General features: G+C 32.7%; 2 protein-coding genes and 1 long non-coding RNA gene across 3 annotated transcripts; 1 reads left to right on the plus strand and 2 right to left on the minus strand.

Moving 5' to 3' along the window:
- Positions 1-1,747: 1,747 nt before the first annotated feature.
- LOC111408784 lies at positions 1,748-5,033 on the minus strand. Its single transcript, XR_002705358.1, has 3 exons — positions 4,625-5,033; positions 2,447-2,575; positions 1,748-2,142 (listed from the first exon to the last, which is right to left on the minus strand). It is a non-coding gene; the product is annotated as an uncharacterized LOC111408784 (long non-coding RNA).
- A 1,914-nt stretch (positions 5,034-6,947) lies between these two features.
- Positions 6,948-10,788, minus strand: LOC111408786 (laccase-14-like). Its single transcript, XM_023038554.1, has 6 exons — positions 10,618-10,788; positions 10,278-10,429; positions 9,920-10,164; positions 9,670-9,798; positions 7,362-8,300; positions 6,948-7,252 (listed from the first exon to the last, which is right to left on the minus strand). The coding sequence occupies exons 1-6, from the start codon at positions 10,708-10,710 to the stop codon at positions 7,122-7,124; spliced, it is 1,689 nt and encodes a 562-aa protein (XP_022894322.1). The 5' UTR covers positions 10,711-10,788; the 3' UTR covers positions 6,948-7,121.
- Positions 10,789-13,564: 2,776 nt separating this feature from the next.
- Positions 13,565-15,292, plus strand: LOC111409386. Its single transcript, XM_023039439.1, has 3 exons — positions 13,565-13,591; positions 13,687-13,765; positions 14,745-15,292. Exons 1-3 carry the CDS (start codon positions 13,565-13,567, stop codon positions 15,290-15,292), a joined length of 654 nt encoding a protein of 217 aa, XP_022895207.1.
- The last annotated feature ends 923 nt before the right edge of the window (positions 15,293-16,215 follow it).

A 16,215-nucleotide genomic window follows, 5' to 3' on the forward strand; every position in this document is an offset into this window, starting at 1 on the left:
TTCTCTTGCCATACCTTGAAGATCGTGTCATTAAGAATTGGAATTGAGTTGATGCTAGTAGAGATATTAGCAGCATAACTTGAAAATGAATTAGAGAACAATTATTATGAATGGTTCACACGAATATCTTTAATATGCAAATAATAATAATATTCTCAAATAATGGCTAGGCCCAACACAAGAAACCTAGCACAACATCAATATCTAATTTTTGGACAGAAAGATTGACTTCTAAGTGGTACTCTTGGTGTAGCAATCAAACACTAACAATAAATATATGTCAATCAATAAACCTTTCTTTGGAGTGATTTATTGATCACACGTAAAATCAAACAATTGTCACATGTTTACCACCACAGGTGCATGTGAAATTCGGCCAAATATTGACCTTCCTTTGGGCCGATCAATATTCGCATGAATAACACACACACACACAAACACCTTTTAATATTCTAAGTTAATCAGTTTCTACAAGAGAGGTTGCTTTGACAACATGTTGCTTCAATTAACTAACTTTCGATCATTATATCTCTTAAAAGATTCCTTAGTACCAAAATTTGAGAAAGAAAACCACCAATTTTGCATATTTGATTTATTTTTAAACTTTAGGGGCCTTAAGGTTAATAATTCAACATTTTAGGGTGTAAAATTAATTAATTCAAAACTTTAGGGGCCAAAATTAATAAATTTAGAACTCTAGGGGCCAAAAATTGACCAATTCAAAACTTTAGAGATCAAATTTTGAAAATTTGAAACTTTGAGGGTCAATATGAATTAATTATAAACTTTAAGGACTTTAATTATAAAATTCAAAACTTTAATGGCCGAAATTAAATAATTTTCAAACTTTAGGGACTGAATTATTAAACCTACAACCTTGAAGGTTCAACTAGGATGGATTTTAAACCCTAGAGGCTGAAACTTAAAATTATATTTTAAAATCTGCAACCCTAACCCTAATATTAATTGCAAGGAAGGGCCTAAAATCACCAAAATTGTGACTTAGGCTCCGGCCCCCAAAATCCACCCCTAAACTTCTCTCTAGCGGCGCACACGAATCTGCAACCAAACCTAGTAGCGCGGAGAAAATCAAGTCCAAATGGCTTGATCCAATTACAAGGAATCAAAAATGAAGCCAAAATCCATAATAAAAATTGAATTCAATTGTTTCTAAATCCAATTTCATATCAACATGTGGCTGCCGAAATTAAATTTCTAAATAAATTGAATTCATTAATCATTCAAGGTGGCAGCCATAATTATATTGTTAAACAATTCATTCACAATTGAAATCCATAATATGAATGGATTCGTGGAATTGGCCATTTATTTTATTTCACAATTGAAATCGATAATATGAATGCAATTATACATTACATTCAACTGTACTAATTCACCCTTGTATGGCAGCTTTAATTGAGGATCGAATTCAATAACTTTTCAATTTTTTTTCTTCCCTAACAATTTCACAAATCTGATTTCTTACACTACACCAAAAAAGACCTTTTGCAGCGTTTTAGCGTATGTTGCGAAGGTTGATGTTGTTATTAAGGGACGAGTTTTTGTAGCATTTTTTCAACGTTGCAAAATACAGTCTTTTGCAGCGTTTAAACAACATTGCAAAAGGCAGTCTTTTGCAGCGTTGTTTCAACGTTGCAAACGACTAGCTTTTGCAACGTTTTTTCACCGTTGCCGTAGAATTCTTTTTTATATATAGTAAATTGACTTGCAAAATTGAAAATAACACTTTGTGAACAAATTTTGGAATTGCATAAAAATTAATAATTTCATTACAAATTTTTGAATCAATACACTTGAACATTAAAATGTAATACAACACCACCTAACTAAAAAGGAGTAAGGATTAAAGAGTTCTTGTTGCATCGTCTCTACAAACATAACTCAAAAGGGATAACAAATGGCGGAGCACAAAGAAAAACAGCTTCTTTCGTGTCAACTAGCCTATGATATTTCCCGAAATCGGGCAATGGCCTTCTTTTGAATAACAGCTTTATAACTATCTCTAGCCTACACTTCGAGTTTTAGATCCAACTCCTTAGGCTGATTCCCTAGTACCGCTCTAGTATCCATGACTTGAACTTGGACAAGCTCTACCATGCCACTTCCATCTTTCCCCAACCCCTAGTTATGTGATCAATAGGGAGAAACCAAACAAAAATTCCAGAAAGCAAAGTCAGATACTGAAATAAACAAAACGTACTGCCACTGTCACTTTAGAGCTGATGGATGCCAACAAGTTATGGTGCAAATGAGTCTCCAAAAGACCAGAGAATATATAGGACGACTTTGGAGAAAACAGCCTTAAGATTCTTGCCTCTCAAGAACAAGAAAAATATTCGACATAGTACTTACACAAAAGCAATTCAAATCGTTTACGAACAAACTTTACGTAAGCATGCACATAGATTTTGACAAGGGAACTTACCCATATTCGCTGACGGACATTTTTCTCAGGCCAAACATCGAATTATTCTGTGACAAGCATAGAAAACATGTAGCCCTCATGAAATGCATCTCTACTTCTACTCTTGAAAATCCATTCACCTAATTTATCCTGTAAGAAAATGCAATGGAGGAAAATAAGAGGACATAAAGTTTTCGGGAATGTTTTATATGTTGGATTGGACAACATGGAATATAATTAACAAAGAAGATGCTTTCACAACGTTATTTAGCACCACATACACAATAAAATTCGATAAGAATAATGCGTACTAACCCTAAGAGCTATTCAATGGCTTCTCCCGTAAATTTCTAAAATGGGCATTTTCAAAACGAAACCAAATTGACAAACCAATCTTCCTCATGCCATTATGCTTTTGAAATAAACAAGAAAATTTTCTTGCTACCATGGTCGAAAGATTATTAGAAAAATAAAATATCAAAAGCCAATAACCTGACAGATGGCATCATAATTATATCTACACTAAATAATCCATTGACCATGTTAAGCAGAATCTTTATCAACAACATTGCATAATCTCTAAATTCTCTACAATATGCAAATGAGATGTAGCTCAAGTGGCAAAGTTGAAGACCTATGGACCATGGGATTCATGCAATACCAATAAAGGACTCTTATTTGCCCTACTATATTATCAAATTATTTGAAATGTCAAGATTTACATACAATTAAGTCCATTAAGGCGCTGACATTGCAAAATATTTTCATGTTGCTCGAGATGTTAAAACCCCATTCAATAGAATTTAGACTTAAAACTTACATGTAAGGGGAGGGTTCCCAAGTGATTACATGTCCAAAAGTCAAGCCTTAAAAATATAAGACTCATTAGGGTTCTTACACTCCACTCATTTCAAAGTTAACGTCCGTGATGGACCATATTCTCAATGGGCTACATTAATAAACCCATCTTTTACTTTTAAGTAACCCTCCCTCCCAATTCATCTGTTGGCAATGAGGATCGTCCTGAGAATGGTGCCTAGTCTCATACAATAGCCATGGCCATGCTAGATTGGACTCACCCTCCAAACTTGTTTGTAATGAAATGGTGGTTAAGTATAAACCCACAAATCAAGGCCTTACTTTAGGGGAGTGGTTATCAGTTATCACTTAGAGTAAATGCAAACAAAGCATAGTCACAAGTGCATTGCTAGAAAAATGTAGTAATGAAGTTCAACATATCCACAATGAATAGATCACATTATCTTCTATACCAAAAGGTTTCTCTTACTGGTTTTATGCAATCCATAAACTATAACACAATAGTAACAAAACATTTTTTTTTTTTTTTTGTAATCATGAAATCCTAAACAATTTGGTCCATACATCAGAAACAAGAAGAAACCATGTATAGTGTAAATCCACTTACTACATCAGTATCCCTGTGAAAAATTTAAGTCCACATGAATAACCATCAAATTATTTATTTAACAGCAAAGGCCTATTGAAAATCAAGAACCCCCTCATCTAAAAGAATTATTGTCATGTTATTTAAGTCCACATGAATAATCATCAAATTATTTAATCATCCTATGCTCTCTACTCTGTTGTTACAAATGGTTTCTTCGGCATGGTCCAAAATGTTGTAAAACAAGAGAAAATATCAATAACCAGAGTGGATCATCATTATTCATTCTTGAAGAACAATATATTATATATTTATTTTTGAAATTTTCTTTCCCAAAGCCTCAATATTTTCTTATCTCCTTCCTTTATTAAATTTCACTTCACAGTGTATTCCACGCTTGTACACTGTCATTTCCAAAAAAATATTCACAATCCAGGAATCTATTTCTTCATAAACATGTTGTTTTCAAGCTCGTTTTAGGCTTGAATATGGGAGAAAGGCTTCGACGCCTCAGGCGTCAGATTTTCACTGAATCATGAAGGCAATAAATCAAGCATTTAGAGGCAAAAAAGTCGTCTCACCAAACTCTTGAAGTATCCCACTTATTCTCTATTTTTTATCATCCAAAAATAATAATAATAATAATAATAATAATAATAATAATAATAATAATAATAATAATAATAATAAGAATAATAATAATAATAATAATAATAATAATAATAATAAATAAATAAATAAATAAACCTCGATAAATTGATATAATTCCACGTTTATGTATTCAAGAAGTTTACCTTCCACCGAAGCTGACCTGATGGACAAGAGGGATCTTTTGCTATTGAAAATTGAAAGTGGAAAATGGAAAGAGAGCGAAGAAGGAGATACAGATGGAATCGAATTTGATAAGTGGCAAATAGATGGTAGGCATCGCAAGGTTCCAACGAAAGCCATTGTTTTTGCCCAAATGAACTCCACAAGACTATGCACGGTCACTAGTACAGAATACACACAAACATCCAATGTTTTTCCATTTTTGGGGTAATTTTTTGATTTATGATGGAGACCCAACCATGGCAATAACTTCATCTTCTCTGAACTGCGTGAGGATGAGAAGAGGGATTGGAGAGAGAAGATTTATGGTATTATAATGGGAGAGGAAGAATTGCCCGTGAGAAAGGAATTGTTAGGGTTGCATAATTGTAATTGTTCGATTTTTTATTTTTTATTTTTTGCTTAGCGGATCAAATCGGGTCAGTTTAAGTCGGTTTCCTTTTTGCAACGTTTAAAATCCATTGTGAAAGACCATTTTCGCAACGTTTTTTAAACGTTGCAAAAGGGTTTCTCTTTCGCAACGTTTGATAAACATTGCAAAAGATTAACTTTTCGCAACGTTTATCTTTTGCAACGTTTATCAAACATTGCGAAAGACCCTTTTCGCAACGTTTATTAAACGTTGCAAAAATAAAAAAATTTGCAACATTCAATAAACGTTGCAAAATAGTATATTTGCAACATTCACTTAAAAGATGTTGCCAAATCTCAATTTTAAACACCAATGGCAACATTCACTTATTAAAATTTTGCAATAGACACTTTTAGCAACGTTTAATTAATGAATGTTGCCTTTTATCCGCTGCCATTTATTTTATTTTGAAACTTTAAAATCCATAAACTAAAATCCCAAAAAACTTTAATTCGAATCAAATAAGGCGACCAAAAATAACATATCAAATTGTTTTCAAATTCAACAAAACTAGATCTAAAATTGTTGAATTTGAAACCTTGAAAATATTGCAAGAACCAAATTAAAATATTTGATTCTCAATGATTCAACATGAAAAGGCTCTTATACCACTTGTAAGAAATTTGTTCCCTTTAAATCATTGGATCTTTATGTTGGATCATCAAGAAATTCGAGATCTATAGTAGAAGCGTACCTGAATCAGAATAGTTAATGCAATAATCGAATCCTACGGCTTAGTCTTCCAAATCAATACGTAGTCTACTTTTCTCTCTATGATAGGATGCGGGAGAGAATGAACAATACAATACACTCTCTCTACGTGTGATTCAGGGACCAAAACCATTTATATATACTGATGCTCTTTGACCTAATTCGGTCTATCATAGAATTGGGAATTTGGGCCCAGTCTCCAAAAGTATAGAACTCACACTTTAATTGGATACATAATGGCCCAAAATCGAAGCCTTATTAGATCACTTTAAAGGGGTTCAACCGAATTCGATAGCCTTTAATTTAATAAATGATAATTTACACATATAAGCTCATACGATCGTTTAAAATTCCTTACAAGTCATTGTTGTTGTATTATACTTAATGAACTGCCTTTTGACTTATGTCGAGCTTATTGACCTCTGAAGGGAAGGCTAGCCAGCGAGAGATTGCGTCAGGCATGGGAATTCCTTGGTGCCAAATAAACGATCCATGTCAAGTATATATATTGAGGTTCCATTAAAAGTTCAATCTTATTTAGAGGAATCTCCAAAAATTTTATATGTTGATTAAGACTATAACTCGTTTATTTAATTGATTTGATTGCTGGTATGAGTTTTTTGGGCTTTGGTTCTATATTGATTATTAGAGTTTCTTCTTAAGAAGTTTATTATCTTGCTATGAGGAGTAACTCAAGTCATTACATATTTAATGAGATTTTACTCTTAATACATGAAAATTAATTACAATGACATGTATTAGTTGTCTTAAAATCAATTCCACAAACTTTAATTAATAAATTTAATAGTTAAATAGTGTTTCTCATTTTTGTCCTCTAGAAAATGACAACTAGCAAAAATGAAGATAAAATATACTCCCAATGTTTGATAATAACAAACTTTTTATGCATTGTCAAAAAATCATTGCAAGAAAATTAACGAAGAAATCGAATGACAATGAAGGAAAAAAGAATAATGAAGCTTTACAGTATATGGAGTATTTTTCAGAATGCCAAATTCTTATTAAAATGAACACACTGATATGTAGAAATCAAAAGGTCCTAACTTTAGATCCTAACATTTACTAGACTTGAAAAAGGTCCACATATTAAATTCCTTTAAATAATTTTCTCGAATTTGAGGTATATAAAATTATTTTTCTAATGGTACAAATTAAACTAACAATTTGTCCTTGAAAATTGTATACAATTCAAAACAAATTAAAAGTGAAATCTTCATACGATGTTTTACATCTTCAACATATAGTACAAGCTCTTCGGCTAAAATAGATGCATAAATTTCGTCGATAGAATATGCAATTTATAATGTGCCTCAGCATCAGCATGGGGGCATATCTGGAGGTGGAGGCAACATTCTAGCATCTTTTCCCTTGCCATTTTTGGTAATGAATGTCATATCCATTCCCCAACTTAAATGGCGATCTATATGGCAATGCAACAACCAAACTCCTACATAGTGAGGTAGGGTTTCAAATAAGCTCTGGAAAATATGACGAAACGATAGGAAAAAGATATATATCGACTATAACAACCAAGTCGAGAAGATAATGTCACGTACCAGGATTTTTTGCTTGGAATCTGATTGTTGTCCAACCGTTTATAGGAACTGCGATAGTGTTCATTAGTGGAGGGTCGACAAGATTATAAGTTGATGGATCATTGTCTTTGTCAAAGTTTCCAAATCCCCATCCAACTACATAAAAGCTATGTCCATGTAAGTGCATAGGATGGTCTATTCCTCCAACTGTGTTTGTTCCCTGGAAAACAATCTCCACTGAAGAATTATATTTAAGAACTCTTATTTTTGTGCCATTTTGAGGTCTCCATAGGGCTCGAGGAATATTATCTGCAGTATAATTGAAAGCAAACGGTGGATAACTAGGAAAGTCGTCGCCATAGACATTTCTGATGCGTTGGTAGTAAGCCTGAAGAATTGAAATGGTTGGCTGTACGAATGTTATGTTATTCATACTTGCTAGAAGCCTCTCGTTAAAAGGTCCTACACATGAATCATTTGGACAAGGGGTTAAATTAATGGAAAGTGTAAATAAAAATGTATTTGTCACATTTTTTGGCACGTCGACTGGATAATCCTTATTTCCTAAACTTCTGAGTCGTCCCGTGAAATTAACTGAAGCATTTGTATCATTGAACGTGGGAAGCCTGGGAAGCAATGGAGACGATGGAGGGGTATAGTTCCCTCTGTACTCGATAATAGCTGTTGTGGTTGTGTTGTCGTAACTTGCAGCACTCGCATAAGCGTGGGCAGCCATGTAGTAGTGACTAGGTCTTTGGTTAGCTTTCAACAAGAAATCAATGGTTTGTCCTGGAGAAATGGCAATATAATCACTTCTAATTTGCTTCGTGTAGCTAGCATCCGATCCAACAACGGTGACACTGTGGTTTGCAATAGAAAAGAACATAATGTTGTTCATGACGGCATTAACCATTCGAATCAAGTAAGTTTTCCCATATTCCACTGTCAGCTTAAATGTATCTGCATAGAGAAAATGATTACAGTTCAAAGTTTAATCTTTTTTCATTAGATTTCATTAGGAAATGGTTTTGCATTTGACTTCTTGATTGATTTCACTCCCTGTAAGTGTGGATCCATTCAATTCCAACAACCCAACCAATAGAGGAAATAAGGAAGAAAAAAATAACAATGGAGGGAATCTTTTAAAAAAAATAATAATAATAACAAAGAAATGAAGTGGCATAAAAATGAAGAAATTAAATTGATTCTCTTAATAGTTATTGTATAACATACTTATATAGAGAGGGTGGGAAAATCATTTTGAAATATAAAGTATATGATAATGTTATATAACTTCAGTGGTTTTAAAACACTAATTTATGTAGAAAGATATAGTAAGTTCAATTAAATGAGTTCGATATTCTTAAATGTAATTGAACATATTGTATTTTGACTTAACTTTTATACTTTTACAACATCGAATAAACTGCAATTAGTTACCCATCAATGAATAACCTTTTTTACTTTGTGGACCTAAATTTGCAACCATGTGTATGCCTGTGTAGTTCTATATCTTTAAATCTACAATAAAGTTGTTGACTTTTTCTTTTTGTACAAGATGTTTGTTCAAGAAATTGTCTTACTCGGAGGGATTTTTTCTTGTTGTACAGTTTGACTAGGACTGTTCGGATTGTACAACTTATAGCCCCCTCACTGAGGTGGGAGCCGCGCCGTTTTTTTATTGGTGCGGGCGCCCCGATGTGAGGGAACTGTAAGTCATCCTGTGTGCCGAGCTATGCACACAACACTGGATTTACGAAAAAAAATATGAATACTGTTACTTTAAGAAACATAGTAAAAGGACAAGAACTAATTGGATATGTTTGCATAAACTTGAAAAGTTCTCTTATCAGTAAATATGAAAGTTTTGTAATAAAAAAAATTATTTATGAAAATTAAAAATACATAAGTGACTTATTTTGATAATAAAGTAAGAATTACATTCAAAGTAAATAACTTTCTTTTGTTAGAAAGTATGAAAAATGTTAGTTATTCAAAGAAGTTAAGGGGAAAAAAAATATAATTGGTGAATGGAACCTACCATTAACTTATTCACTAATTAAATGGTGTGTCATGTTACTGGTGCTTAACATAAGCTAAGTATCGGTGCTTAAGAGATCATTTCCGTATGTGTATATATATATATAGGCAATTTCTACTTTCCTTTAAGCTTAAAGCCGGACATGTCTCTCAGTCTGTATGTTTGATAGTGCTTAACCATACTTACTTTTAAGTTACTTAATCATCAAATGTTATTTCAGAGTAACAACTATTGAGGCTTACTTTTCAAACAAATTAACATTTAGTTGGAACCACTTAAGAAACTAACCTGATCTTGAGCATGGATAGAAATCACCAGGTTGACCATTTATGAGGAAAGCATCAGAAACATTTGGGTCCCCTCCATTATCAAGAAACTCGGTCAGAACTGCCTGTATATCACTTTTCCACCATTCCCCTGTATTACACCACCAACTCCAAACATTCAATTTCCTTGTCAATTATAATTATTTTTATTTTTTTTTTTTTTATTTTTATTTTTGTTTTGCAAAATCATGAAACATTTAAATATACAATACCTAATATGATGGGCACTTCTGCATGAGGCTTACGAAAAGGATAATTATTTTTCTTCTTGGGATAAATTACAATTGCGCCGTGCACAGTGGCGCGTGACCAATCGCTATGGGCGTGCCACCACAAAGTTCCTATCTCGTCCGAAAGAAAAATCTTTTGGCTAAACTTTGACCCGGGTTGTATGGGACATTGAGTAATATACACAGGACCATCTGACCATGGATATCTAGGTTGGTTGACTCCATGCCTACAAAATTGATTTCAGTCAACAAGCAAAAAATATTACCATTAAGTATTATCCAATATTGTGTGCTAAATGTGCACCGAATTGAGGCACAAGTCAACGCATGAAATTCCTACCAGTGAATGGTTACATTTTCACTTGCTCGGTTTTGCACATCAACAACTAATGTATCTCCTTCAGTGGCATATAAAGTTGGCCCTGGAAATTGTCCATTTACTACTAAAATGCTCTTGTTAGTGCAAAGCCTTGTGTATGGAGTATCTGTCAACTGTGAAACCAAAGGAGTTCAAAGCAATTTTTCTTTTTCAAGAAAATAGAGAAAATTGGAGCAAATCTCCATTTTATCATCACTAACTTACGATAAAGTTAGATACGTATTAGTGATATATAAGTAAATATCAATGCACATGAACCTGTAACTTATTTCATAATCTTCATGACAAAAATTAAGCTTACCACAAACTTATAGCGACGGATGAGAGCAGCATGAATGGGCAGCACCCCTCCTAAAAGAAGAAAACCTATTAAATGTAAAAGAGAAACCTTCATATTTAACTGACCCTTTAAAACAAATATATGGTGATGTGAACCTTCCAAGGTTTTTATCTGTTTTTAGGCTATACATTCATATATGCATGCAATATATATAGAGAGAGATGTGTATATATATGTGTACATGGATGCAGCTGGAGGTGAAGAAAAATGAGAGCTGGTTTTGACCACGCTAAACATGAAGATGATGAATTATTGAAGCACGTTTCTTACCAATAAATTATAAATTTGTGTACCAAACGAAGAATTCAAGCAATTTTAAATTTCTTAGATTTTTTAATCTTGAATTTCATTTTCAAAGGCTTTGAATAGTGCTAACTGGGGGGAGGAATATTTGGCTCTTACTTGATGTTGTTGCTTTATTTATCGTGATTGAAACGGATGGATATGAAAACGTAGCATTTATAATGCTTTCTTGACAATAATCTTTTAGTTAACAAATTACATAACAGTGGATGGTAATTAATTCTAAAAGTGTATGTTTGGTAAAACTCAAACTTTCTGACATAAAACATATTGTTGAATGGATAGAAGAAGAATTGGATAAAAATAGGAAAAATATAATAGTAGAGAAAATTGCACGGTGGACGTCATATGTTTTATCCTTCAAACATTTTGTCTATTGCTACAAGTTTTGATAAGTCTACCACTAGTTGTGGTTAGAGCATTTTACAAGTTCTAATGTCTCTTTCTGCAAAAAGTTAAAACCGTGCAGAAATAGAGAACATATAATTTGAGATAGAAAAAATATATAATCTTATAATTTAGTGTAATAGTTTGAATCATTGAAGGCTTTATTTTAAATTCGTTAGTAATATTGTTCGTAAGGGGAAAAAAAAAGGGAGAGAGATAAGGAAAATGATAATTGTCCGAATAAAAATGGTAAAGTTGAGTTTTAGCATTATATTCTTTAGAATTCAGCTTAATTACACAATGAATCTCATAAATGTTGATTGGATGTATTCACGTAACAAAATAAATAATGAGATATGTAGCTTGAAAGTTGGACAACGGGTTGTTAATATATATTTAATCTGCATTAATGGTGACTACGATTGCATTAAATATATATAAATACTAAACGTGTAATCCAAGTTTGTGACCTTTATTTTTCACACGGAGTGTTTAATAACATAGAAAAATTGATAATCAATGGTTGACCAAAAATTTTAGCAAGATTATTTTTGATATGGTCAATGTTCAAGCAAAAAAAAGGAAATTGTAAATTTAGAATTATATAAAAGGAAATTGAATTTTTTTGCATAACTTGTATCTAACCTTTTTAATAGTGCTAATTGTATCTAAAGTTTGTTAAAATCCTTCATATCGCTCACAAAAGTATAGATTTCATTTAAAAAGATAATTACGCTCTTACTCTCTATTGTTCGTACGTTGATAACATAAAAGGACCATTTCAACAAACATTCGTTTAGATTTGAGAATAATGGGCCTCGTGACTAGCACGACCAATAGTAAGGGTACGTTGATGATGAGCAATGGCTGTTCTATTTTGAGAATGAAAATGATTTTTATTTATTAAAAATGAAAAGTTGGAATCAAAATATCAAGAAAAATTAAAGAGGGATTTGGAAACTATAGAATACAGATTGTATAATTAAAAAAATAAATTGTGTCATTATAGCGATAACACTCGTAACTTTGGAAGGAGTTTCGTGTCAAGTTTAACAATTGTGTAGAAAAGTCATTAGTCTTGGTAGCCTCGGAAAATCTAGAACTTGTCCTTTTAAGAATACATGTCAAACCCAAAGCTTTGTTAGAGTGTTGTCACACCAAACCCACGTCGGATTGTTAATTGTCTCTTGTCGTAAAAACATTTGAAAAATCTATGTCAATAAATAATAAATAGTAAAGAAAGCTTGAGATTCAATCACATTAGCCGTCGGTACAGAGGGGTTTGCAATTAATCCTCCTTCAACACGTAATAGTAGAAACATGCATTCTCGGCCCTCGAGGCATAACCTAATAGTGCAAAGGACAGGAGTGAGGTAGTCTCAACCTTGCTAACAATCGTAATGTGAAAGTTCGATTCCTAATATATGAAATTGGACTTTTTGTAGGCATCAGCGTACAAGTAAGTTCTTGTACCTTGGCCTCCCTCGTGATGCTTCAGAGACGTGGTAGTGGAGGCTTTCAAGATTGTGGTTCAACCTTTTAAAAACATGCATTCTTAGTAGCAAAATACGTTAAGATTATTCAAATTTAGGGGTCGTTTGATGTTGTAAAAAATTAATTTAAGTTGGTAAATCCTATAAATATGTGATGAAAAATGAATTAAAGTTGTGTGTTCAATCAAGTATGTGAATTTCGATTGAATTTTTAATAAACAAAAATTTTATGAAATAAGTACGTAGCTTGCTCCGAGACTGAAAGAAATCTTCCAACTTACTGTCGGTGAGCAAAAAATAATATTATAATTGATATTTTGACAGCAGCCTAACCTTTTTCTTGACAAAACTAAGAAATGTAAAATCAATTATTTGTGGCCCATGTAATATGAAAGAAATTAATTTAAGGTGATTAATATTACTAAAATCCTATTGGCCCAATTGAGAAATGGTAGTTTTATAATTGTCTACTTTGATGGAAAGTTGAGAGTTTTATGACACAAAATGAGACTGCCTCTCTCTGCCTATAAATGTGAATGAAACCCATCAATTAATTCATTCAATAAAAGAGAGGAAAAGTGAGAGAACGGTTTCTTTAATTTAACAGTTTATTATTTTGCAAATCTAAAATTCTCAATTATTGCCATGGATCAAGGTATGTTTCTTGATCAATTAAATTCATATGTGAAAATCATGAATTCTAAAGATCTTGGCATTAGGGTTTAATGTCTTACATGTGGTATCAGAGCCTGGTTATGGAATTTATGATTTTCCTTTAAAGATTATGATTTTCTACTTATCGATCTTTAATTTTTATTATAAATTTATGAATGAAATATGAAATCAGATTCAAGATCTAGATTCTGTACTGTCTATTTTACCAGAATTAAATCTGCTATTAGGAGTTTCTGTTGAAATTAGTCGCTGTTATATGCATATGGCCATTCATTGCGTATTTAAATTCTGGTTCTTCATGGTTCTTTTTCATAATTCCGTGAAGTGGTTGAAAAGGGCATAAAAAATTAATTCATTAAATGTGTGTCAAAATGATCCAGTACACGCCACTATATCAATTGACTTTGTTTCAATTGTTTATTCCAATTCCCAAGCATGTCAGAATTATGGTGTGATATATGGGGAATTGTGTACGGTAATTGCAGAAAGAAATTTTTTGAAACTTTGGAATATATATGCTGGGTAATTAACGTTGGATTCAGACAATGACCCCAAATTTCAAGATTGATAATTATGTATTTTGGGTCATTAAATGAGGCTTGATGAATTTGCTATCGTCCTGTTCACACACACACATATTCTACCGTTATGCTAATAGTCAAAGGATGGATTTATTATGTATTTTGATAGTAGATGATAACCTGTAATACTTGAATAAACAAGATAATAATTAAAAAATATTAAATGATAAATATTTTATTTATGTAATTAGTATTTGATTAATGTTGTTTGTTAGTCACCAAAGTGGCCAAACATTATGGTATTTTGAACGCTAAATTACATAATTTATTTATCAATTACTCTTGATAGTTTGATGCTTGTAAATGAAAATGACTTCATTATTGGTGTCAAGAGTATATTGAAGTTCAAAGATTATAAAATTATTATGGATCGCCCAAAGGTTGATCAGTTAATTTTATTAATCTTGAACATGATCGTGGTGAATTGATTTACTTGGTCGGATGTGTTTTGTATATCCAAAGATATCATACATATTTGATTAGAGTATGTTTAATTACCAATTAAGTGAAATTAAATTAGCATCATTATATTTATTATGATGGTATAACGTAATATCACCCAAAGGAGAATTACGCTATACATTTATTGTTATTTGAATCTGAAATTAAAACTCAAAGTATTAATGTTAGAGCATTTTATATTTTGCAGTATCTGTTCCCGTTTCTCTGCATTCGCATGCTTCATCTGTACCACTGTTCAATGGGCTCAATTTCTCTGACTGGTGTGAACAAGTTCAGTTCAACTTAGGTGTTTTGGACTTGGACTTGGCACTTCAAGTTGAGAAACCTGCTGATCTTACTGATGAGAGCAGTGCTGATGAAAGATCTATCCATAAAACTTGGGAAAGGTCAAACAAATTAAGCTTAATGTTTATGCGGATGACCTTAGCAAAGAATATCAAGTCTACTATCCCTAAAACTGAGAATGCTAAGGAATATATGAAGTTTGTGGAAGAACGTTCCCAAACAGCTGACAAATCACTTGCTGGCACACTGATGAGTACCTTAACCACCATGAAATTTGATGGTTCTCGTACCATGCATGAGCACGTTACTGAAATGAGTAACATTGCAGCAAGACTTAAGACTCTTGGGATGACTGTGGATGAGAACTTCCTAGTACAGTTTATCATTAACTCTTTGCCTCCCGAGTACGGTCCATTCCATATGAATTATAATACCTTAAAGGACAAATAGAATGTGAATGAATTGCACAGTATGCTCGTGCAAGAGGAGACAAGGCTTAAGAATCAAGGAACTCATTCTGTTCATCTCGTAAGTCATCAAGGAGCTGGAAAGAAATATAAGAAAAGATCTGGAAAGGGCATTAAGCAAGGACCACTAAAGATAAATGAGTCTTCTGCCCAAATCCACAAGAAGGAACACAAGAAGGATACGTGCCATTTCTGTCGCAAACCTGGGCACCATAAAAAGGACTGCCTGAAACGTAAGGCATGGTTCGAAAGTAAAGGTAAGATTATTTCTTACGTATGTTTCGAATCTAATTTGGCAGAAGTTCCTTATAATACTTGGTGGATTGATTCCGGATGTACCACTCATGTTACTAATACGATGCAGAGATTCCTTTCAACCCAGACCATAAATCCAAATGAAAAGTTTGTCCTCATGGGAAATCGAGTCAAAGCTCCAGTTGAAGCCATTGGAACCTATCGTTTGATTTTAGATACTGGACACCATTTAGATTTATTTCAGACTCTATATGTACCTTCTATTTCTCGTAATTTAGTTTCCTTATCAAAACTTGATTCTGTTGGATATTTCTTTGATGGTGGAAATGGATGTTTAAATTTGTTTAAACAAAATCATCTTATCGGTTCTGCTATTCTTTGTGATGGCTTATATAAATTAAAGCTTGATAACCTCTTTGCCGAGACTCATAATATTGGTACTAAACGTGGTTTACTGAATGAACGATCTGCTAACTTGTGGCATAAACGTTTGGGTCACATATCCAAGGAAAGGATGGAAAGATTAGTAAAGAATGAAATCCTTCTTGACTTGGATTTTAGTGATTTTGAAACTTGTGTGGATTGTATTAAGGGTAAACAAACCAAAACACACAAAAAATGAGTCACAAGAAGCACATAGCTTCTTGAGAT

This window comes from Olea europaea, chromosome 14 (assembly GCF_002742605.1).
Source record: "Olea europaea var. sylvestris chromosome 14, O_europaea_v1, whole genome shotgun sequence".
Lineage (NCBI taxonomy): Eukaryota > Viridiplantae > Streptophyta > Magnoliopsida > Lamiales > Oleaceae > Olea > Olea europaea.

Excerpts from the sequence above, each read along its gene's own strand:
- LOC111408786 (XM_023038554.1), bottom strand. The coding sequence starts at position 10,710 with ATGAAGGTTTCTCTTTTACATTTAATAGGTTTTCTTCTTTTAGGAGGG. Across the intron at positions 10,430-10,617 it reads TCCGTCGCTATAAGTTTGTG|TTGACAGATACTCCATACAC; the intron begins GTAAGCTTAATT and ends TTGGTTTCACAG. Across the intron at positions 7,253-7,361 it reads ATTCCAAGCAAAAAATCCTG|GAGTTTGGTTGTTGCATTGC; the intron begins GTACGTGACATT and ends CTCACTATGTAG.
- LOC111409386 (XM_023039439.1), top strand. The coding sequence starts at position 13,565 with ATGTCTTACATGTGGTATCAGAGCCTG. Across the intron at positions 13,592-13,686 it reads ACATGTGGTATCAGAGCCTG|ATTCAAGATCTAGATTCTGT; the intron begins GTTATGGAATTT and ends ATATGAAATCAG. Across the intron at positions 13,766-14,744 it reads TTCTGTTGAAATTAGTCGCT|TATCTGTTCCCGTTTCTCTG; the intron begins GTTATATGCATA and ends TATATTTTGCAG.